The following is a 24,194-nucleotide window of genomic DNA, read 5'->3' as shown; positions in this document are numbered from 1 at the left end:
TGGAATGTGAATTTTCATTTCAATTTCAACATCCAAATACAAAAGAACAAAGATACCTATAATGTATTTTAATGATCCATCTGACCTAGGTCACCTCAGGAACAATGTCAATATAAGGCAAATAAGGGACAGATCTAAAGATAGACCATTAAAAAAAAAATCTCAATTTCCACAGCTGGATTTTATAAATACATCAGTAATGGCACCACTGGGGAAAAAAGTAGGTTAGTTACATTGCATCTTCAAGAGTTGTCATTAAAGACTGTCAAAGATTATATTAAGTGCTTGATTACATTTGGCTTCCTATAAAATAATTTCCAAAACTGTTTTTACTATATTGTGCATAGATGGAACCTGGCCACCTCAAAAACCACAATTTGTGACCAGGTACTAATTGGTGTCATTACTTTAAACCCTAACTGAACTTTAACACCTAAACCAGCATATACACAAAATCAGATTTTAAATGAGCTTAAGTGATGGAGAACACAGCTTTAAATTACATAATTTTATTTAAAAAATTGTAAATTATAAAATTATATATTATAAATTATAAAAAAATATAAATTACATAAATTCCAGAAAACCTGACATAACATCTACTATTAAGATATTATTGCCTGATGCACAATTCATACCTTAATTGAAATTTAAGTCAAGGTAACACATTTCCATTAGCTGAAATCTGTTCATTACTTACAGAACATTAGCATTTCTCCTCATTACCAGGAGTTTATGGTTTATACCACAAATAGTAATCTATGATGCTCATTTCCAGTCTTTCAAAATCAACAAGCACCAAATCCTACTCTAGAAGATCATTTACTAGGCCTTGTTTTTATTGTGCATGCTGCTTTTTCATCAGCTAACACAGAGACCTTTCTAACAAGTGTATTCCTATGTTATACAGTAAAATCAACTTAGAAAAAAATGCTCTTCAACAGAAACCAGAATTGAGTGCACAAAGGCAGAGTGCAACACACAGATATAGCCCTTGCAAGGGAGAAGCAAAAGGCTTCTAGGAATATGTTTGGAGGTTTTTTTAAGAAAGATAGATGGGGCAGGGAAAAAATGGAGGGAAAAAATCATGTCTTACTCTCAAGGACCTCCCAAATCCCCTTCCTTGCAGCACTGTACATGACTCACAAGCCATCTTTGCACAGAAGCCAATAACAAGCTGAGTTCACATACAGCAGTAGCAGTTCATTAGAATACACATGGAAACAAATATCTCAAGTATCTTTCACTAATGCCATTCCCTGCAAACTTCTCCTCCTGTGTACTTGGTGCTGGATTTTTTTGTGATCCCCAACTGCCTGTGGCACTCAGATCAGTAATCTGCTATGCAGAGGTCTCCAGACTGCACAAATGTAGCCCAAGGAAAGCTGTCCTCCCCTCAAAACTTTATGAAAGTGTAGCCCAACATCACCCAGATAAAAGATGCACACTATGCAAAAGAATGCCAGAGCATGGGAGCAGCATTCCTCCTGCCACCCTGCGGCAAGCAGCACAGCAGCTGCACTTCAGCCTTCCAACAAACAATCTGAGAGCTGCAGTTCAAAAAATCCCACTCAAAGGTGGAGTGTACAGTGCTGTCTGCCTTGGTGTACTGCTCCAGGAAAGGAGTTTGTCTGGCCACAGCAGAAAGGAATGGCCACTTCCTGATTCTCCACATCTGCTCAATTTATGGAAGCTTTAGATAGTGACAGCTCCCAACAGGGGTGGTGCTGAAGCTGCTCATAGGGAGGACAGAAACAAAACATTACACAGAGTAACAGTGGCAATGCTCAGTACAGTGACAGATTATCCTGAGGAAGAACAAAAAAAGAAGCAAGACACTAAATCTGCTTCTCCAGCAGCAAGCAGATGATACTGCTCAGAAGGGCTGCAGTGCATGGTAGCACACAGAGATTCTGTGGCAGTCCAGTGGCACTCCCCAACCCACCAATACAGACCAGGGCACTGTGGAGCCACTGAACATTAGCTGAGCAGCACAATTTCTATTAAGGGGCACTCAGAAAACTTCTAAAAGCAATTTTAGCTTTCAGACCAACTGTACCCCACAATAACTAGCAGCTTTGGAGAGCCATGTCATCTTCCTCCTTCCACAATTCTTATTTTTAAGGTCCTCTCTTTCCTATGTATAAATTTAGTTCTACCTTTGATACTGCTCCTGACCAACCAAGAAACTATTCTGACAAAGCACAAGATGAAAAGGTTCCTGACAAAATTACACATTGCTATCTGCCAGTTTCCAAACAGCAGTTATTTTAGAAATCACAAATTCTCCCAGCACTGCACTTTGCATCCATCTGCACTCCTTGACAAAAGGGGCCATTTTGTTTCCTTAGGAGTCAGACCAGCTGCTCTGACTCAGCGGAATCCGTGTCTCTCTAGCAGAGGGAAACATTGTAGAAGATGTTGCCCACCTGTGTTGAAATCTAGAGCAGGATCATTTTTTCTGTTCTTATCACGTCAAGTAGCTCAACTGAACCTAACTGCTGAAAGAAAGACACACAAAGCCCTGCCCTACACATGATGAGATGTGAGGACAGCTCCCTTGTGTTCAAGATGCCAACAGAAAAAATGCAGTGAATCCAACTTTCAGTCACTGCCAGCAGACAACTGACAAATGCCTTCTTACCCCCAATTCACTGCACCTCTGCATGAAAATTATCTCTTTTTTTTTGTCCTCAACCAGACTATTTTACAGCTGGATCACTTTTTCCATCACTTTCATGCTGCACATTTGTCAAAGCATGTGCCAGCACAGCTGAAGTGTCATTTCAGCAGCCTGCATTAAAATACAGCCCTGTCAAAGCCCAGTCCTGGAGGTCAGGTCACCCAAAGCTGAGTCCAGCCAACTTCAACCTCCAAGAGAAAAACCAAAACCTTCAAAGAACCATACAAATGATATTTATGACAAACTTCCATGAAAATGCCAAAGCAGAGACATCTCTGAGATTCTGATCTTTACATTTTCTTCTAGCTTCATGGAAGCTTCCAAGGAAAACAGAGAAGAAAACAGGTCTTTGGAATCTTCCTTCCTGCCCACAGCTCACATGGCCACAAATCCAGCTCTTCATGGTTTCTCCAGACTGAAAAATCTCTCAGTAAAACTGGCACGATTGTGTAATTTCACAAGTATTTAAAATACGCTGCATACAATAAATATTTTTTTTAATTAACACTGATGTCATTTAGTGAAACAAAGAGCAACAAAAGCACAAAGGCTGCCAATAGAACCCAGGAGACAATCTGTGGTCCTCTAAATGCTGAATGATATTTTTACAATTGTAATTGCTACAACTTAAAACATAAATGAAAGCCCTGTCCTTGAAAGAACCAATAGCTTCAGGGTGAAATGTGTAAAAGAAACTCTGCTGAAAGCCACTCCTGCCCTGTTTCAACACCTTCCACTGATCCTGCCCCCACAGTGGCCACACTGAACTCCAGCACTGCTCCTGGTCTAGCTCATCACCCACCACAGGGAGAGATGGGGAGGTTCAGCCAAAGCATTTCCCAACTCAAAGCAGCAGCCTGCTGCCCAAATCATGCCAAATCAACCAGAGAGGACAATGCTTGGTAGGGAAGAAGTAGCTAAGGCTGGGACTTCTTGTGTCAGCACTGACAGCAAGGAAAAACAAATGGGAACACATAAATTAAGATGTCAAAATTCAGCTAAAGGAGGGTTCCAGGTTGCCTTATATTTTTTATTCTTCCTTTCTCTCTAGAAAGTGAGTGCTTGAAAACACCTGCAAATTATTTCACAGCTAATGTATTTAGTCTTTACAGTTACTGGAATAATACAGACTAGAATTAGTTCCTATCAGAGTAATCATAATTTGCAGACAAAATAGCAACTGGACTGTGGCTTTCTCCAGAAGTATTTGTACACCATGGTATTCCACTAGAACCTTCAACTCAGGTAAGAGTCCAGCCCTTGGGATGAAAAAGGGAAAAGTACAGCTTGGTCCAAGTGGAGTATTTCTTCTGCATATGGCACCCACTTGGGACAGCAGTCTATGTACGAGCAGTGGCCATGCCAGACAGTGACTATTCTCAGAAGATACAATAACAAAATCAAAGAGTCACTGAGCAGCTAAAATTTCATTACATAAATAACTGAACATCTGTATCTGTCATTTCAGAATCATGCCCTACACTGATGTCCTGTGCAGTCTTTAGCAATGTCTATTTTCTATTCTTTAATTATCTTTCTTTCCTACTTGGATTTCTGGAAATCTCAAGCACAAATCTTGCTATTCTAATCTCAAAGTGCCAGAGGAATAGTTAATGCTTTTGCAACACATTTCACATGGGAGACTCTCAAAGTTATTTAGCAGCTGCCAGCATCACACAAAGCAGCTGCCACCACAGCAATGCAGGCACTGGGGGCTCCCTGAACCTGTACCACCTCCAGCAACGCTTTCCAGTCAGTGAATCAAACAAACAATGCCTGCATGACAAAAATGGCATTTTACACTACACACACACACACACACACACACACACACACACATATATATATATATATATACACACACACATATAAAAAACAACTGGGTCAAATTCAGTACTTGGACAACAAGACTGAAGAATAAATTTCAACCATTCTGAAGGGGAGAAATTATTTTATTTCAGGCACTAGGTCACAGCTCCTCACAGAGCACAGAAAATAAAAGGTCACTGTGTCTTTCCAGCAGGTATCTAGAAGGCAGCAAAGGCACTGAATTAGAATTGCCACTGAAACATATCCTATGAGTCTGTGAGATACATAAATTATTGTATTTGCAAAACAAATGTAACTTACAAAAGAAGCCTACAACTTCACTTTTAATTATGTAAGTAAATGAATCCTAAAATTATTAAAAATAATCAAAATGTCTGATAATCACTTCATGAAATGTAGCAAAATGGTTATTTGCTCAATTGCTAAACCATAAACATTCTCAGTACACGTTTTAATCCCTGTGTGAATAAACCAATTAAAACAAAATAATATTTCTAATTTCAATACCATTTCTTTCTGCAGACATCTGAAAAGCACCTCAATGTATATCACAAGCACTTATGGAATAATAAAACAAAGGTACCAAAGGGGAACACACACTGTTCAGCCCCCCAATATTTCCCAAGATTTTTTTGGGGGGGAAATAAACCCCAAGAGATAGGCATGTCTTATTTTATTTCACTTTTCAACAGAAACATTCTCATAGATCCAAGTAGGTATTATCCCTATTTTCTGTGGCACATAAAACAATACTGACAAGAAGGAACAAGCCAGATCTAGAATGTAAAGTGGAACATGGCAAGGATGTCTGGAGGAATGGGGAACAGAGGGGCGAGGGGAGTGCACAGAGGTGGCAGGGGAGGTACAGATTGTCCTCAGCAGGCCCTGACAGATGAACACAGTCTGACCTTGCATTCCCTACTGACTTCCATGGGATGGAAGAGTTAACTGCCTGAACCTACCTCTGCAGAACTGACATCTAGGACAGAAAACAATTCCTATAAATTATTACTGTATGTTGAAAAAAAAGAGTATCATCAGTACAGAAATAGCAAATGACAAAACACAAATAGCCTACAATGTAACTGCAAAAAGAAAGGAATCATGTCTGGGTTGGTGTTCTGTACCATGCTATCAGCTGCATTCATCAATAATTAAGTATTCTATTTCTAATTATACTTGAAATCCCAAAATGTCCTATTCCCTGAAAGCCACTGCCCACAAATTAAGACCTATTTTACTACTAAAGTTTTCTGTCCAGCTCTTATTTGCCATTCCAAGCCAAAAGCGAGATAAAAAAACGTTTCTTGGCAATATTTGGAACAGATCTTAAAAGAGAAACAAAAATAAAACGCTCCTACTCTAATAACAACTGAGTAAACATGCAAAGACTTTAAGTAACTACACTTCATTACCAACTGCATTAATTACTACAGCTTCTTGGCAGCAAAATAAAATTTTAAAAAACTAAGTAATCCTAGTCTTGCTTAATAAAAAGATGGGCAAAAATTATTCATTTATAGCACTGGAAATTCCCGAGCCATAACACGGCTTTCTCTTTGAATGACTTACACACTCACACACCAAAACCTGAAGCATTTATGTAGTTCTGACCTAAAACCTGAAACGAAAGTGAATGGAAGGGAGCGATCCTCAAGGCATCAGCCGCCAGCGCACCCCGCAAAATATCTCACCCTCCACCCTCCCGGGCGGCAGGAGCGATGCCACGAGCGCAGGCAGCTCCGTGCTGTGACCGCTGGTTCCAGAGCACAGCTCTGGGCCAGGTTTTCCAGCGCTGCTGCGCTACCTGTGCTCCTGGGCTGGAAATCCACCCAGCAGAACTACAGGAAATAAAGAGGGTTCAGGGAAAAGCGCGGGGAGCGCCACAGCAATTCTACGAAACTTGTAATTTCATCGCGCTTCAAAAGAACCCACTCCATCTCAATTCGTCGTTTTCCTTCACGCTCGCGAGTTGGAAACTAATCCTGCGCGGGCTTCAGCCCACGTGGAGGGAGGGCAATGAAATGAAAGCCGTCGGTGGGCACGGCTGGGCTCGGGCATTGCGGGCCGGCACAGCGCCGCCGCCGAGCCCCGCGCCCTCCTCGGCCGGGCCACGGGGACAGACACGTGCCCGGGGCGGTCTCGAGGAGCGGGCATACCCCGCAAGAGGCCCGGGACCCCGAGCCCCCTTCCCGCCTCCCACCCCGTCCCGGGGACCGCGGTCACCCCGGGCTCAGAGCAGGCCGCGCCGCCCGCGCCTCGCCGCCCCGCCGCTACCGGGCCCTTCCGCCGCGGCAGCGGGCCGCGGGCCGCGTTCCCCGAGCGCAACGGAGCGGGCCGCGGGCCGTGCCTCCCGAGGCGAAGGGAGCGGGCGCGGGCCCGGGGCGGAGCGGCCTCACCTTCCCGGCGGGTTTCTGCGAGCCGCCGGGCGCCTTGTCCGCCATCTTGCCTCTCCCCTCGCCCAGCCCTGGCGGCGGCCGAGCGAGCGCCGATCCCACCGAGCCCGCGAGCGGAGGGCGCGAAGCCGATGGCCGAGTCGCCGATGGCTCCCCCCCGCCCCCCCGGCGAGGCAGGGCCGCCCCGTCCGCAGGCAGCGCTCGGCCCGCACGGTAGCGACGGGAAACGGAGCGGACGCCGCTGGGAACAACCCGGAACGCTGCACCTCAGTGAGAAAAACCCTTCAATACTGAAAAGGCTAACACACCAAATCCTTCCTTACTGGGTTTGATATTAGACTACAACTGCAAGTGTATTGAAGGCTGTTTAACTGGGGATTATAACCAGCCGTCACATCTATGATGAGTCTTGAATCCCCGTGCTTTCACAGATTTTCAGAGTGGAATATGCAGGGGCTGAGATAATACTTAAGGAAAAGACAGGAAGATACAGAGAAGTTAATGAAAGCTTTAATCCACCACCTGCCGACACTCCCTGCCCTGGGAGCGGCAGGAGGGAGCAGGGCCTGTGCTAACAACCGCTGGGGCAGCGGAGAATGAAGGTTCCAGAAGGGAGGGGGAAAAAAAAGCAAAAGGAGAGGTTGTAGAGGGTAGAGGTAACTGCAGAGGGCTGGAAGTTTATAGAGGACGGCAAAATTCTCAGGAAACCTCACCGGCTGCAGATGTGCGTCCAAGTGTGCAGGGACATAGTCTGGTGAGAGCTGCTGCTCTGCCCGCAGCCGTGTCAGGGCGACGGCTCAGCTGCGAGCACGTCCATGGCAGTGTCACCGCGTGTCACCAGCACTGAGCAGGCGGGTCAGGGCGGACACGGCACAGCGGCGCGGCAGCGAGGCTCACGGCGGGCTGGAGAACGGCAGGAAAGTGTCCCTGAAGGGCGGAGGGCGCGGGTCAATGTGCAGGAAGAGCAGGGCGGGCAGCAGGAAGAGCTCCCTGGGTTTGCTACCCCGCAGGCGCCGCCAGGGGGCAGGCACGGCCCGTGCCGAGCGCCCGCGTGAGGCGGCCCGTGCCACGTAACGTGACTCCACCCGGAGTCGCACAAAAAATGGCAAAATAAAAAATAACGATCCCCATCGTTCCTTAGGTACGAGCCGCTTTCCTCCGCAGTTCGGTCTGCAGCTGCAGCTGAGGCAGGGAGAAAGGCCTCGCGGCACCACGCGTTTCTCCGGCTGCTGGAGCCGCCCTCCGCAACCCAACGCGGAATGTTCCGGTACCGGCGCGGCGGCCGAGGGCCCGCAGAGGGAGGATTTGTATTGAATACACCGGAGCAACTGCAGCGATAAGCGCCTGCTGGCCCCACGGCCGTGGACACGGTGCTGGGTCCCATCTCCATCCTAGAGGAGCCTGCACGGCTCTCTTAGATAAATTTGAGGAGGAATCACTGAGGCTTGGCAGGAAGGAGGGGGAAATCAAACCCATTGACAGGCACAACTCCACCAGTCTTTTTTAGGATATTTTGAGCCCCAAACGTTCCCATAGAGGAGTCCTTCCACATGAAGGGATGGCGTTGGTCAAGGAGCATTATGGATGGATTAGGCAGGATTTATTTACTGCTTCAGAATCCAAGCCAAGCCCTTCTCTTCCCCCATCTTTCTCCCTGTTTACTTGAGAACCATTTCACTGCCTTGCAGAGATACAGGATTAGTATAATCTGTGACCTGCTTTTGGGATGGTTTTTAACATATTAGTGCAAACAGGTGCAGCAATAAGTTGAAAGCAAACCAGCTGTGGAACTTAGGGCTACAGGAGAAGACACTAGATGATGCTCAACTCTGCTGGGACCATATTAATAAACCTGGCATGAAAGATGACTGACACTTCTGGATAAGAAACAGACATCTAACTGGAAAGAGGAATGTGCTTTTGGATGAGAAGAGTTTCGGGGCCAATAATGTTTAGAAAATTTGTGCTCCATTTGGCCTCAATCCCTTAATTTTATCCACCTCATTAATCCATTTTAATTATCCACCTCATTGTTCAAATCCTCCTCTTACTGCTTAGCCTCTACGCTCTTTTGTAATTAATAAACTGCACCAAATTAAGAGCATCACAATCCAGAGCATGCTGAGAAAAACAGGAAAGAAATAGTTAGAGTTTCAAAGGTCATCTCTAAAGATAATTTTTCAGAATGAACCGTACTCCTCAATCTGTGCTATTTATAACACATTGCAATAGTACAGTAGCACTTGTATACAGTTAGTGAATGAGAACACATGTCACTGTTTTGGGCTTCATGGGAAAGCAAGGGCAGGAAGGAAACAGTGAGATGCAGAAATCCATGGAGAATTAATGCTGGAAAGGGTAGGCTAATAATAATAATAATAATAATAATAATATTTAAAAGCAAATTGTAGGCATTTTTCATTATAATGCAGTAGGTCTGGTTGCCTGCAGATCTGGGAATTGTTTATTAACTGTAGTCACAATGACAAGTATCATTAAGCAATATACTTGGGAAAATCACGAATTATCATAAATAATTAACACTAAACTACATTAAGTAAACCACATGCTGTAGTGTGTTACACTTGTCTTTCTGGCTGCTTTTTTCCCAGCTTTCAGATGAAAGCTCTCCATTGCTCTCACTCCAGACCAGGGCACAGAACTGCTGCAATTCTTTAGCAAACGTGGGTGTGAGGAAAAGGGAGAGGAAGGATTTCGGGTGCTGTGGAAGTTCCCTACCCTGTGGCAAAGGAAGCACGTTCGAGGACATGAGGCAGGCAGATAGTGAGTAGGACGGGAGTGTAGCTGCTGGGCGTACAGGTTTGTAACTCTGTCGTTTCACACTTTCCTGTGCAGTTTCACAGAGTGACTCACGGATCCCTAAAGCCACCGGCTGTGTGTGTGTTCCCCAGTGCTTAGGCAGCCGTCTTCCAGCTTCGTCCCTTATTCCGCCCTCCGCCTCCTCCGCCAGCGAGGGCTCTCAGAAGAGGCAGCGGCAGCTCCGCCGGCCCCGCGGGTTGCTAGGGAGCGCCGAGCCGAGGGCAGCAGAGGCGGGCAGCCCTCGGCCGGAGCACAGAGCCCGGCCTCAGCTGAGATGCCTTAGCAGGGACCACCGCAATAACGAAAAAGAGCCAGAGGGGCTGTGTGGGAGAGGGCAGTTTGCCTCTCAGGAAGTCTGGACTTGCTGCCACTGCTCTGTCTGCTCTCTGCCCCCCGGCAGGAGCCATCTCTGTGTTACTCCATCTCTCAGTGCTGGTGCTTTACCTTCCCTAAGCTGTGACTCCTGCTCTACTCCTGCCATTCAGCAGCTGCTTTCCCTTCCAAGACCCCGCTGCTCTCTCCTCAGACACGTCTTATCAGGGTTCTTCCTCCCCCTGGGATTCCTCAAGCGATGAGGCGCGTTACGCAAACCAGTCACAGGGGCAGCATCTGACCTGCGCCGTCTGGCTGAGAAGGGTCGGTCATTTGCTGTGTAGTTTGCAGGCACTAGTGCAAGTATCAAATGAAGGCTTAATTTCAAAAGTTCTCCTGCAGCTTCTTGTCAGAGAGAATTAGCCTACGTGGCTAGAATCCAGATGTGCACATCTATCAGCTGTTTTGAAAGCATGGAAGTTCAAGATGAGTGCAATGCCAGTCATTCCTTCGCCATACTGAGAGTCCCTCCTGTCAGGTTACTAACAGTGAGTAGCAATTTGTGCTCTGCAAAACACTCCCACTCCGCACATACAAACAAAACAATTTCTTAGTTATGCACTTTGTAAGTGAGGGTTCAGTTCTGCAACCCTTGCAAAGGACAAGCTGTACTTTGCTCTTACCACGAGCCCCTGGAATCTGGGACAGTGGTGGATTTTGACCATGGAAAACATGAAATATGCACCCACCCAATAGATTACTCTTCATAGTGAAACTAATTTCACAGCAATACTTATGCTCAGATTTCCTGGTGTCAAGAAAAAGGCAAGTTTTACCTCTAAACTTTCAAAACCAGAACTCTAAAAAGATAACAACCAAACTTTCAGAGAAATTTTCTTAAAATGTGAAGTACTTTGCCCAGTTTGCTGTGTTTGGTGTTTTTTCAGATGGGTTTCATTGCTGGTTTTCAAAGCATAAAGGGTACAAACCTGAAGATATTCAGCTTCAAGGTAAAGAGGGCAGAAAATTAGAAGCTCCTGATCACTGAGACATTAAAATGAGGATTGCTGTGCAACTGTGATGGTGTCGGTTACTGCTATTCCCTTTTACAACATCTACTTTTTCTCTCCTCCAGCTGAGGCTTCAAAATATAGGTATCACTCCCATTTTTCTTTATCCATCAAGGTATTAGCTTTATAGAGTATAATTGACCCTAGTTAGTTAGTCAAGAAGGAGAAAGTGATGCAAGGTTTCCTGTTTATCCAGTCTTACAAAGACAGTGGAGTAGAATCTCTAAAGGCAAGTTAATCACTTCAGTATTAGATCAAAGCACAGTGTCTACTCAATTATTACAAAGTATTGCAATTACTGCAGTAAAAAGTTACCCATCAAACCATTATTTGCAAGAGATTGATACACATTCAAGAAAGGATAAAAAAAAAACAACACAGAACAAAAGGACCATTTTTGTATGTCCGTGTATCTCTTCAGATGTTCTCCCAGAGAAACTGCAACCATGAGGTACAGCAAAGTTAGATGAGGCCAAAGCTTCCCTTTCTTTAATAGCTACTCTTTTTAAATAGAGCCAAATTCTCTACCTCTTCTGGTTTAGTGGGGTTCCATGGAAGATGTCACAAGAGTTACTAAAAAGGTTTCAGTGCAAAAGAAAAATCCAGAGGAAACAAGGTAAATGTTTTTACTCAGATAAAACTTCTTACTGAGAAAGAAATCATCAAAATCTGTCTTAAAAGTGAAGATCTAAAAAGAAAAAAGGTATTATACAGGTGGAATTGTACGGTAGAGGATTAAGTCAAGCAAGTGTTAGTAAGACTGATATTTGCCAGCATGAGTTGAATTGGGTGAGGCTAAAGGTTTATCTTCAAAAGCATCTTAAGTCTTCCAAACACCATCACTGCATATTCACATTAGGACTTTCTATCTTTTTAGGTTTTTTTTAAATTAGTTTATTTATTCAAAAAAGCTATGTATAGTAGGAGGGCTAAGTACAACTTCCTCCCTAGTGCGCTGAGTATGTTTGAGTGCAAAACATGCATTTAGCTTTTATTTTTTAATTTTCTAACCAAAAGACATAATTTCACTGGGTAGGGTTGAAGTAATTTAGAATATTTTTTAGGGCTTTTGATATTTCAGACAAAATAGCACCTCAGAAATGACTTCAACATTGAATAAAACAAAAGTATAATGTAGAAACAAACTCACATTTGGTATTTTAGCACATCTTTTCCTTGGAGTCTTCATCCAGCACTGATTAACATTAGCTTCCATTGCTTACCTCATTAGGCAGTACCTTCATCAGTGTTTTAAGAGTCTTCTAAAAGGTTATTTGGAGATAAAGCCTGCAGAAAATTCTACACATGGTAGGATTAACCATGGTATATGCTGACCATGCCCTTCTAAATATAAACTCTGGTTAGAGAAATGGAGAGGTTCTTCATGCACTACATTACGTGGACTCCTCTCTGTGACCTCCAGATGTCCTGATTCTCCCTGGCTTACCACATAATAGTCATGTAATACTAACCTTGATGGACTACATATGAATAAGAGGCTATTTTGAGGTTGTAAGTGCTTCAAATTGTAAGGTTTCCTGCACACTATCCCACAGCTGGCTTGGGAGGAGAATACTCAACTCAATGTAATATGTATGCAGTAGTCTTTATGAAAGCCCAGGCTGTTCTCAGAGATCATTCTCCCTGTGAGGAGTCTGCCTTGGAAATAAGCAAAAGACTTAGATCATTAGCAATGAGTTCCATAAACGTGGCTGCTAAGCATTAGTGTGTACCTCCACCAACACCCAGACAGTCCAGTGTCCACCAGGACTGTTGGTGTTGAATCACAAGCAAACCCCACCTTCTCCTCCCAGCCTGGGCTGCCCCAGTGGGCCATAAACCCAGTGGGTGTCTCCCAGGCAGCCAGGCCACAGCCCAGAGCTGCCCGAGGCACGAGGCCTGAAAGCCTCCCACATCCCTGAATGTGGGGAGGCTGCAGGAAACTCAGAACGTGTCAAACGAGCCCTGCTGCTGCTGCAAGGCCAGCAGTTCCCAATCAGCAGTGGATGCTGTTGTTCTCTAGACACCATCTGTTGCAACAGCTGCTGGTGGCTTTCCAACAGCCTCTTTAGTGCAGGTCTGAAACCTGACTGCTCTCAGTCAACCACCCCTTCTTATCTAACCTTGATGAGGGAGATGGAAGATCATGGTCACTCTGGCCCTCTACCATAGGGCATGCAGTGGCATTGACTGCCACAAACGGCAGTGTCACTGCCAAATGGGACTGAGACAGGATCCCCACAGCCCTCCTGGGAGTGCCTGCATGTGTGGTGGGCTGGGAGCAGGCAGGGGTGGGTGTTCTTTAGCAAACAGCCCCCTCCCCACCGCCTGCCTCTGCAGGGATGCAGCACCCAGTCCAGCATCTGGCCTGTCCCCTCTTCTCTGTGGCCTCTCTAGTGAAGAGCAGCATGAGAAGCCTGACCTCCCAAAATCCCACACTGCAGAGCCCACGAGGAGCAGGGCCCTGCTCACTCCTGAGGCTCCCTGCAGGCAGAGCCCTGTCAGTCACTCCCCGAGGAGTGTGTGCTCGCTGTGTCCCTGCACTCCAGCATGCACCCCCTCTAAACCACACGGATATCAGAGCGTATTGGGCCTGCTGTCTGAAAAATGTCTTTTGTTTAATATTTTGCTTCTCATGTTGGCTTCTCAGCACTGTTCAGTTAAGCTTATTTTCTTAGCAGGTCTCCTGTGTAATTTTTATAAAGATTATAAACAGTGTCACCAGTCTGCCCTACTTTTTAATGAAAAATGCATTGAAAATCACTTTCAGCAACACACTTTTAAGACTTTCTTTCTGCTAACTTAAAAAACTTATTTCTGATTGCCCCCTTGTTCAGAAGATTTTTCACATTGTCGTGATTCACTACCAAATAGAAGATTTTAATGAAAATCTTTGGACAAAGCGTTCTAATTACACTTGACCTCAGTTTATACCATGTGGCCACACATGTATCTGAATATCACCATGTAAAATGTACTTTTGGCAACCGAGAGCTACTGGATGTTTAAGAATATCTGAAAACAAATGTTGAAGCAGCAGAGAGCAATCCCTTAGTCTGACTCCTGCCTGTACCTGCATTAGTGGTGCAGGTGCATTAACCTTCTATTTCCTTCAGATGCCTTAAGGAACAGTAACACCCGTACAGCGCTTTCCCCCGTATTTTTATATTCAGATTATGTAACTGTGCTGCTTGCATAACCGCGACAATAAGTGTAGGATTTGTCTAAGGATCAACACGGAGCAGCTCCTGCCAGCCGTTCCCGAGTGTCCCTCCCAGCCGCCCCGCTCGGAGCGCGCAGATAAGGTGGGTGCCGTGTGTGTCAGTGACGCTCACCCCATGCAGCCCGGCCGGGAAGGTTTAGCCTAGAATAACGTTTGCATTCACTGCATGAGATAATGTCACCAAAGAAGTCAGGTCTCAGCGGCCTTACCGAAGCACACAGGACAGACCGCTACTCAGCTGCCACCCGTCCCCTGTCTGGGGGTACCTCCCCGCTCTGTCGCGCCGCCGGGGATCCCCCAGCCCCGCGGGTCCATCTCCCTTTTCCCGGGGCTCCCGCCCGGCTCCTGCCGCACGCGCGGGCGCAGCCGCGCTCGGGGCTGGGCGGGCGCCCCGGTGCCCCCTTTGTGCCTTTTACAGCAGAACAGCCCCGCGGGCAGGCCCCGCACCGGGCAGTGCCGGTGCCGGTGACCCTGCCCCCGGGAAGGGGCGCCGCGGGTCCGCTCCGGCCACACGCCTCGCTGCGAGGGCGCTCACGGACCCGCCCCCCCGCTGCGGCCGCATCAATCATTAACGGCGGCTCGGGTGTCCAGCGCCTCCCACCCCGGGAAACCCTACCCGGGGCGGCGGGGGCGTCTCTTCCCGCTCCTCGGGAGCGCTGGATGCGCCGCCGGTCTCCAGTTACCGCGATGCCGGGCGGCGGGGCGGGAGGAGCCGCGGCGGTGCTGCCACTGCCCTTGCTGCAATGAGTGATGCTGCCGGGGGCGGCGGCGGGGGCGGAGAGGCGCAGAGCTACCGCGGATCCTCCGCCGGCGGCTGCGGGCGCAGCGGCTTTGCCTCGCCCGGTCGGCGGCGAGGCGGCGGGCCCGGGGCCGGCCGGGGCAGCGGCAGCATGCCGGCGGGCGATGGGGACAAGAAGGAGGCGGCGCCGCCGCCGCCTCGCCCTGCCGCCCTGCTGCGGTGGGACGAGGTGCCCGAGGACTTCGTGGAGTGCTTCATCCTTTCGGGCTACCGGCGGCTGCACTGCTCGGCACAGGAGTGCCTGGCCTCGGTGCTGCAGCCCACCAACGAGACCCTCAACTTCTGGACCCACTTCATCCCACTACTGCTCTTCCTCAGCCGCTTCGGGCGGCTGCTGCTGCTGCGGGGCGCCGGGGACGTGCCCTTCCACCACCCGGCCCTGCTGCCCCTCTGGTGCTACGCCTCGGGGGTGCTGCTCACCTTCGCCATGAGCTGCACGGCCCACCTCTTCAGCTGCCTCTCCCCGCGCCTCCGCGCCACCTTCTTCTACCTGGACTACGCCTCCATCAGCTACTACGGCTTCGCCAGCACCGTGGCCTACTCCTACTACCTGCTGCCGGGGCTGAGCCTGCTGGACGCCGGCGCCATGAGCCGCTACGTGCAGCAGCGGCTGGGCTGGCAGCTGGACTGCAGCCTGCCCATCGCGGCCTACCGCGTGCTCGTGCTGCCCGTGGCGCTGGCGCTGGCCGTGGGCTGCACGGCCGCCTGCTGCCGCAGCCGCGCCGCGTGCTGCGCCTACCCGTTCGCCGTGCGCACCTTCGTGTTCGCCATGCCGCTCAGCATGGCCTGCCCCATCATGCTGGAGAGCCTCTTCTTCGACCTCCGCGCGCGCAACCCCACGCTCTTCGTCTACTTCTACCGCCGCTACTTCTGGCTGCTGGTGGCCGCCTTCTTCAACGTCAGCAAAATCCCCGAGCGGATCCAGCCGGGGCTCTTCGACATCGTGGGGCATAGCCATCAGCTTTTCCACATCTTCACCTTCCTCAGCATCTACGACCAGGTGCACTACGTGGAGGACGGGCTGGCTGAGTTTCTCAAGGCACCCCTGGCTGCCCCCACCTACCTAGGCACCGTGGGCTATATGCTACTCCTGACCGTCTGCCTTGCTGTGGTCGTCAGGAGGTTCCTCAACGTTGCAGACCTGTGCAAGCAGGACTGACCAGCCCGGCGGCCCTCGGGACAGCGACCGCCATGCCGGTGACCCTTGGCCTGGAGGTCCTTGCGCCGATGACCTTCAGACTGGTGACCCTCAGACCAGACCCGCCATGTCCTGAAGAAGCTGTGACACCTGGGGGAAACACACCTGTGGAAGAGCCAGGTCCCTTTCATGGAGGTTTGCTGGAGAAAATGACCATGGCAGAACTGCTCGTGCTCTTTAAGCTACTAGGTTACCAGGGGAAGCAAGCAAATGCTTACTGGTATGTTGCTGCTTAGAGTATAAGCTGAAATAATTAAGCTCTGCTACTAGGAAGAATGCATGAATGGTGAATGCCACTTACTAATTTCATAACAATTAGGTCTAAACTAGCTCTATATATACATATATATTTATATATCTAGCTATATATTTATTAGCTACATATATGTGTATATATATGTATACACCTGAAGACATTTGTGCAATGATTTCTCATAGACTTTTAATCAACTCCTATGTGAAATTTCCTAGCAGATTATGCACTGGCATTTATCTTCCTCTCTGATATTGTAACAGGCCTTTGCAGCCACATACTGGATTTTAAATGCAAACAAATCAATAGCTATCTATAGTTTCTAAGGTCTTGCAGCCTTTTCAGCCAGAGAACAATAGATTTAAGAGCAAGAGGAAAAACAGCTGTGAATTATTACAGAATTACCAGTTAATGGAGAGACTTTAATTAGACAGACAGTTAGTGGTTGGTGTAGCCACTCAGATACTAAAATAAAATAAAAGGATATGTAAAATAATCGAACCAGAAAGGGGTCAAACTGGTTTGGAACGGGGGCAGAGGAAGAACAAGGACCCTGCATAATGGAATGGCTCTTCCCTCAGCGTGTCAGGAACATCTGTTGTGCTGAGGGAGTTGCTAAGGGGCCCCTTTATCTTCCTGGGTAAATCACCCCCAAACCAGTCCTCTAGAGTCAAAGTCAGATGCCAGACTTTCTATCAACCCCTGCCAAGCTCGGTGGGAGTTCTGTGGATGTAAAGAGAGTAACTGATGCATGAGATCTCATTCTGGATCTTTTAAAAAAACTACATGGAACTAGTTTCTGCTGCTCTTTAATTAGAGCACTGTCATATTTACCATCCTAAAATTAGTTGCAGAATACGATACTGCTGAATCCGAGTTCAGCACCTAAAATCTGGCTCTACAAGTACTGGATACTGGCACTTTTTTGTCATTCCCCACTTTTTCCTATTCTGATTAGTTGTGGCTGCAGCTGGATGTGTTGAAGTCCTCTTTCTGAAGCTTTAGGGGAGTTCAAAGACAAGAATTAGGAGGTGTTTTCCAAAGCAGTATCTTTTCAGAGCAACCCATGTACTATCCTTGTCACAGGACAAAGAGCTTAAGTATAGATTGAATTTACTCTAGATACATTTTTGTAAACCATGTGCAGATTTTAAGCAGATGCACTTTGCTTTCGTCTGACAGAACAAGTGCAATAATGTTACACAAGGGGCTTACCAAGTGAAGTTCAGGTGAGAAACTGCTTGTGTAACCCATTGTCTAAAGAAGGGTGGTACTTCCTTAGCAAACCCTTGTGTCAGACTGCATAATAGTGTAATAGCTGTTTTACTCAGCTCCTATTGTAGAAGTGTATTTCTGCTTGGGTCTTTCCCATTTTCATGGACATGGCATCTGAATCCCAAGACAACGTTTTGAGTCCAGTTCTCATCTTCTGTAAGACAAAGTCCCCTTTGTTTAAAATGGGAATATAGGAAGGACTGTAGCCAGGGACTTTGAAGTCAAATCCTTAACATGGGTCAGGGTCATCACAGACCCAATAACTGATATGCCCTCTACCAATGGAACAGCTTTATGAAAATTTCTCAGTTGAAGTGCATAAGCTAAAAGAAAATTACACTCATTCAATTTAGCTTTTATCTCAACCCATTTTAAGTATAATGGTTTGAATATTTTAGATTCTTAGTGAACTATGAAAATGGCCTAACAAAAATATATACTCTTTGCCAGCCACAGTTCTGCTGGTATGTCATTTCTGGAAGGGTCAGATGTATTTTAAGGAGATTGACTAGAATTATCTGGAGTAGCAGTTCCCAAACTGTGGCCTCTTGAGTTATTGCTGTTGGGCCATAAAAAACTGCATAGCCCTGTGTGAGTGGCTGTGTTCAGTTTTCATTTACCAACCTGCATGAAAAGAAAATGGAAACTACATGAAGTATTTTAAATTTTACCTATTTTCACTAAGTTTTGTCATAAATGTGGCATTGCTTTCTTCAGCTGCCAACAAAGCAGAAGATTATCTGCACCACTGGGAGAGAAGGCTGGTTCACAACATTGCTATTCCTTGAAATGTGCTTTAATATTGTGAAAACCCTGAAAACTCACAGCAGAAAGCCAGTGGATCAAGACCTGCAACCATGTCAGGCTATGAATTTCCACAACTGCAAAAAGAGGCCAAAAATCTTTGAGATGGGCTGTATTCAAGTTAAAATAATAGAGGCATAGTAGTTAGAGCCCAATGACTCATCCAAACTAATTATGTAGAAAGGGTTTGCCTAGGAGATGCCACTAGCACATCCAACCAGCAATTAAAAGCTAAGAAATAAATCTTAGGACAGCAAACCTCAGCATTAGAAGGCAGCTCAGAAACAAACAGTAACAGCCAAATGTAAAAGACCAGGCTATTAAAGCATCCTGTATAATAAATTATATTTGTGCTTGTCAGTCACAATGTAGAGGACATCTCAAGAGGCAATGTCAAAAATGGCTGTTGCTAACTTGTAAAAATACATTTGATATTTGGAGTTAGGCCACACAGGGTCATCTATATATATCTCAACGACAGATAACAGTATAAAGTTTGGATTGCAACCAACTGCAATTTTACTGGAATCTTACTGCTGTTACAAGAGTTGCCTGTGAGCCCCAGTCACACTGAAGATTGGGTACCTGGCTCTGATATTAAGAATATTGCTTCATTCAGAAGTTTCTGTTGGCAAATTGTTTAGGCACGTGTATGGGCCTGAGCACCTCATGGAATTATTTGTAAAAGCTGGTTGCAAGCACTGCTGTCTGAGCCACTGTAAGCAGGCTGCTGAATCCTGAGTGAATGGCTACAGGGAGATGTGATTAGAATTTAAGAGTTCTAATTAATGGATTTTTGTTTGTCTGTTTTTTGTTTAAAAAATGTGACTACAAATTAAAAAGGTACAGTAAGTGTGGAGAATATCTAGGGAATGTTACCTGAGTGTCTGTGTCTATTCAGTGAAGGACATGCATGCAGATAATATTCCATTTGCTGTCCGATGGACAAAACTAATCTGAGATAAAAAGATTCAAATTGGAACAAGATATCTATAATTATAGTGCTTGAATTTGCTCATATAGAAGTGAGTCAGCATTTGTGTGACTTGTAAGGGTGCAGGATAACTTTCTGGTGTGAAAGCACATGACTGAAGAACACGTGTAAGCATGTTCAGAGCTTGGAGGTCTAACCTGCAGACTAGGTGCATAAGGAAATCCTAGAAAACTAACTTGCTTGCCGAAGTATGTGTCATGATGTTTTTATAACCTGCCATAAGGTCTACACTGTGGATTCCACAGCTCATGTTTAAACCAAAAAGGCTTTTCAGGCCTTTTGGAGTAGAATCTGTATAGGGATGGGAGCACAAGGTGAGGACTGGAGCACAGGGGGGTGGCCTGTAAATGCCTGGGTGTCTTTCTGTGTTTGGCCAGCACTGACTTTCAGACTGACACACCTGTGCTGATGTGAAGTGACTGTTGCTGGGGCCACTTCCAAGAGTGTTGGTGGCACAGACACCCTCCCTTGCATTCAGCATGTGCCTAGAACTGCAATCTACACTGGCATATATTCAGTAAGCCTGGCTTCTGGGCACTTCTGAGTAGCCTGTGAGCTTCCAGCTCATCTTCCTGGAAGATCGATAAACCTCATCTGTAATCACTACCTTGTTTTCTGTGGTGATACAGTATTTTTTCTGCAGTGTGTTCATTTGAATGTCACTATCCAGGGTATCTGTGAAGCTATGAGCAGCTTCATTAGCAAGACTGGAATCTATATCTGGAAACAAAGGGAAAGGTTTCATCTGCATGCTGCACTTGTAGAAATGTAGCAGTTAAAAGTAGAAGTATGTTCGTTTTTTTTTGCTAAAATGATAATTCTGCTTAGTTGTCCAAGTGTTATGCCTATTATTTATTTGCTGAATCCAGCTACTTTGTCAGGTTTTTGTCAACAGTGCACCTGCAGGAAATGACAGTATGAAAGTTTTACTTCATGTTTTAAGTAAACTCTGAGGCAGCACATTCATAGAGCATTATTGCACTAAACTCGGTTGATTACCATCCACATGCCTTACAGAAGCAAGTCATACCTGTAGTAATTGCCCAGATTAAACTGATTTTTCATTGCCTGTGAGCTTAAAAATGACCAAGTGGCCAGTAACAAGCTGAGGAGTCAGGCACTCCTGGGTTCTTATCCTTGCTTTGCCACTATCTGTTCTGTAATCTAGGGCAAGTTGTTTAAACTGTGTTCATTTTGAATGAATTTTAATTCATGTGAAACACTGGAATTGTACCAGGGTTGAATTTGACCCTTTGTGTCTCAGTTCCCACATCTGTAAGATGGGGAGAATTTACCTTACCTACCTCGCAGGGTTGCTCTGAAGACTAGCAAATGTTTGTAAAGCACTTAAAAATGCAAAGACCCTCCCAGGTGCTAAGAAGAAATCTTCCAGCAGAGAGAATGTTATATTTTCCCTCATCTCACAGGGAGAGGAGCATGAAGGTTTCCAGATTGTGAACTCTTGGGACAAACCCCTGTCATTGCCATACTCCTAGGATGTTCACATCCTGTGTCTTTTGGAGCTGATGGCTCCAAAAATTTCCGCTGGCTCAAGTGGGGGGCAGTCAAGACCCAGGCAGTATTAAACAGGCTGACTAAATGCTTAAGGGTCAGGAGTAAAGAGAAAACATGCATGACTTACATATGCTTTTCTTCAGAAATTCTCACTGGTAACTTGTACTGAGGAGCATTGTAACACCCATGAGGCCTCCTTGTTCATTTAGCCATGGATTGTAATCCAGTTACTATGAAACAATGGAGCAGGATTTCCCATCAGTGTCTGTAAGATTATTATTATGTCTCAGTTGCCATTGGGAATTTTGAACTATGTCAAACTTCTTACCAGAGTAAAAAGACCTGAAGTAAATGAAGCTTTTAAGAAAAAAATATGTAATCATTTGAGAATATAAAATTATATTGATCAAACAACTTTCTCTTTTTCCCTCCTGTTCTACAAAACCAACTACATGGAGTTAATCTTATGGTTGAGTGAAATCTGAACTCAGATCTTTTGACCACATATATGTACTCTGTCAAGAAGCCCTGAATAATCATTCTACTAACCCACTCTGCCCATCAACTGGAAGGGCTGATACAAAAAGCACCACTGAGAAGAGGACCATGTTTCTAAGAGTTTTTCTAACTGGGAGCAGTAGCTGAGGGGAAAAAATAAGACTACATCAAAGGGTTTGAGTGGTTTGTTAGTCAAGGCCTGTACCTTTAGAAATTCTCCCAATATCCAAGTATGTTCCTAGCTTCTGTTAGACACCTCTGAGTCAGGGCTGTATCACCAACACTCAAGATACAGCTGAGACTTTACTCTCTCAGATGAGATGTAAGATGGTAGTGTCACATGCACTGCAAGACACTGACCTCCATTCAAGACACTTAGTGTCTTGGAGCTGGGTGTGGAATTAAGTTAAATAATTTTCACATCTTGCTTAGACAGATGCTGCTTCATTCCACTGAATTCAGTAATAAATTATTGACCAAGACAAAGGAAGCAGGCTTTTGCTTAAAGTTGCCTGGAAGGGAACACCACCAGCAGACTTCTGCTTTCAGGGCAATTGCTTCCTGCGCCGTACTCAGAACATGGAGGATTCTGAAGTAGGGCTTTGCTACTTCATGGGAATGCCTTAGGATTTGTGGTTGTAGCTGGGGGTTAATAGTACAGAGAAGCAGTTTATAGCAAGTCAATTCTGTCTGCTAGAGGTTCAAGCACGCTTTAGTAGGAGGTATCATGTTTAAGGGGCTATGCATGCAATGAACAAAAAGTGTGAATTTTGTGTGGTTCTGTTGGGAGGGTTTGAAAATTTACTCTTTGTACACTTTTGGATGCTGACTACTGTATATGTAATGACTATGCATTTTTAGCAAAAAAAAGGGTGTGATCTATAAATAAAGTTGATTCTGAGTTCATTTTTGCAGAAATGCATTTATAAAGGCTTTTCTCATTTCTTTGTATAATTTACTGTGACGCCTGTAGGATCAGAAATTTGTTGAATGTAGTTCTCTTCAAACACAGGTGAGTTAGCATGAGTACAGGAATGTTCAGTTCTTATATAGGGGCATAGGGGTGTTGGTACTTCTGAAAACAGTATACTAGCAAAAGTGTCATTGCCTTTTCATTGTCTTTTATATTTTAAAGCAATAAAATGGCATTCTTTGCCATTTTAGTTCTCTGCTAACTAAATAATGATAGACATCCCCGTTACATTAAGATCTAATACATTAATATGTATTAGAAGATTAGTGTTCAGCCTACAGTGCTCCCTGAAAAATCATGAAATTGGTAGGAATAGCAGTGCAAAGAATCAGCAAAACATTGATTGCAAAATGAAGAGGTCTATTTGGCATCAAGTAAAGTTTCCTATTTGGCATAGTAGGATGGCAAAATACTGTTTTCTGTCCAAGTCAGGCACTAAAAAGCACTCAGTGAACTGCAATTACATAAAGTGTCTGCCTTAAGCCTTTTCTGTCAAAATTCAGCAGATCAGGATGTATCCCAACATAATTGCAGATTCCCCCTGACAGGAACACAGTGGAAAACTAGGATCTTCTACTTGAGGTGTGCAGAATTCCTTCCAAAATTCTAAAATTCTTGAGATTCTTATTCGCAGACTTCGTACATCCTATTTGAAATGTGGCAATGACTTAAAGGATTTAATGAAATCAGCAAAAACCTCCATTACCTTCTTAGAAGTAGATGCTTCAAGAGACTACATCCTACAAATAAACAAATACTTCACAAGACTGCATCCTCCTGTTAACACTTAAGGGTTTTCATAATGTTATCAGTAAACTCTGGATCTGACTGCTGGACACGAACAGGCTGGAGGGAAACCTCACAAAACTGATGAAGCCAGTGAAGATGGCAAAACAGTGAGCAGAATGGTAAGCAACAAAAGTTACAGCTGCTAGGACAGGTAATTTATTGAGGTCAGTGCCTCAGCCTTCAGCTGTGGTGGATCCACAGTTACTCTGATAATCTACGGGAAATCTGAAGGCAATCTATATTTTGTTACCATGACATCACTTCTCTGACAAATGACCCTAAAACTCAGGACTGTATTTGAGGAGGAACAAAAAAACATCTGACACACAATTACCTTCAGATTTTATTCTCTCATCAGAGGATCACGTATGGCTAGCAGGATCTGCGAGTGGAGATGAAACACATTAAAAATTAAAGGTGGAAAAAACATAGAGTATTAAATCAGTATTAATGCTAAAGCTCAGTCTTGGCTGCAGTGACAAGAGCCTTTGGGGCAGACACTACAGATGCACTTTCTGCATCAGAAACCCTTTACCACTGCAAGGCAGATTTCTTATCAGGAGTGGCAGTACACTTCTGTTCTGGGGAGCTGGAAATCTCCTGCTGGGGAGCACAGCCTTTGGGTACATGCTGCAGGCTGTACAGAAGCAAAATGAGAGACCATGTCAAACAATCTTTTTGGAGAGTAAGCAATTTTATAGAGTTTTCTAATTTGAGTCTCTCCTGCCTCCAAGGTCTAATCCTTTCCTGTCCCTTCTGACT

The 24,194-nt window shown here is 45.4% G+C and overlaps 2 protein-coding genes across 11 annotated transcripts in view; one reads left to right on the top strand and one right to left on the bottom strand.

Annotated features, from left to right (window-relative positions):
• Positions 1 to 15,057, bottom strand: part of U2SURP (U2 snRNP associated SURP domain containing) — a 50,464-nt gene extending 35,407 nt beyond the window's left edge. For 4 of the 10 annotated variants that reach the window (XM_054638880.2, XM_054638881.2, XM_054638883.2 and 1 more), the window contains exon 1: positions 6,913 to 7,005. In XM_054638880.2, the coding sequence (XP_054494855.2) occupies positions 6,913 to 6,957 (45 nt within the window). In that variant the 5' untranslated portion in view covers positions 6,958 to 7,005. Of the gene's footprint in view, positions 1 to 6,912; positions 7,024 to 7,622; positions 9,198 to 14,950 lie in introns of those variants that run through there. The other 6 variants (XM_054638886.2, XM_054638887.2, XM_054638882.2 and 3 more) reach the window with 4 other exon arrangements.
• Positions 15,058 to 15,077: 20 nt separating this feature from the next.
• PAQR9 (progestin and adipoQ receptor family member 9) lies at positions 15,078 to 22,592 on the top strand. The gene has a single exon (XM_054639610.2). It carries the CDS (start codon positions 15,078 to 15,080, stop codon positions 16,290 to 16,292), a length of 1,215 nt encoding a protein of 404 aa, XP_054495585.1. The 3' UTR covers positions 16,293 to 22,592.
• Positions 22,593 to 24,194: the final 1,602 nt, after the last annotated feature.

Source organism: Agelaius phoeniceus, chromosome 10 (genome assembly GCF_051311805.1).
Source record: "Agelaius phoeniceus isolate bAgePho1 chromosome 10, bAgePho1.hap1, whole genome shotgun sequence".
Taxonomy (NCBI): domain Eukaryota; kingdom Metazoa; phylum Chordata; class Aves; order Passeriformes; family Icteridae; genus Agelaius; species Agelaius phoeniceus.
Note: the sequence above shows the minus strand (reverse complement) of the source record. Positions and strands in the feature narration are given on the sequence as shown.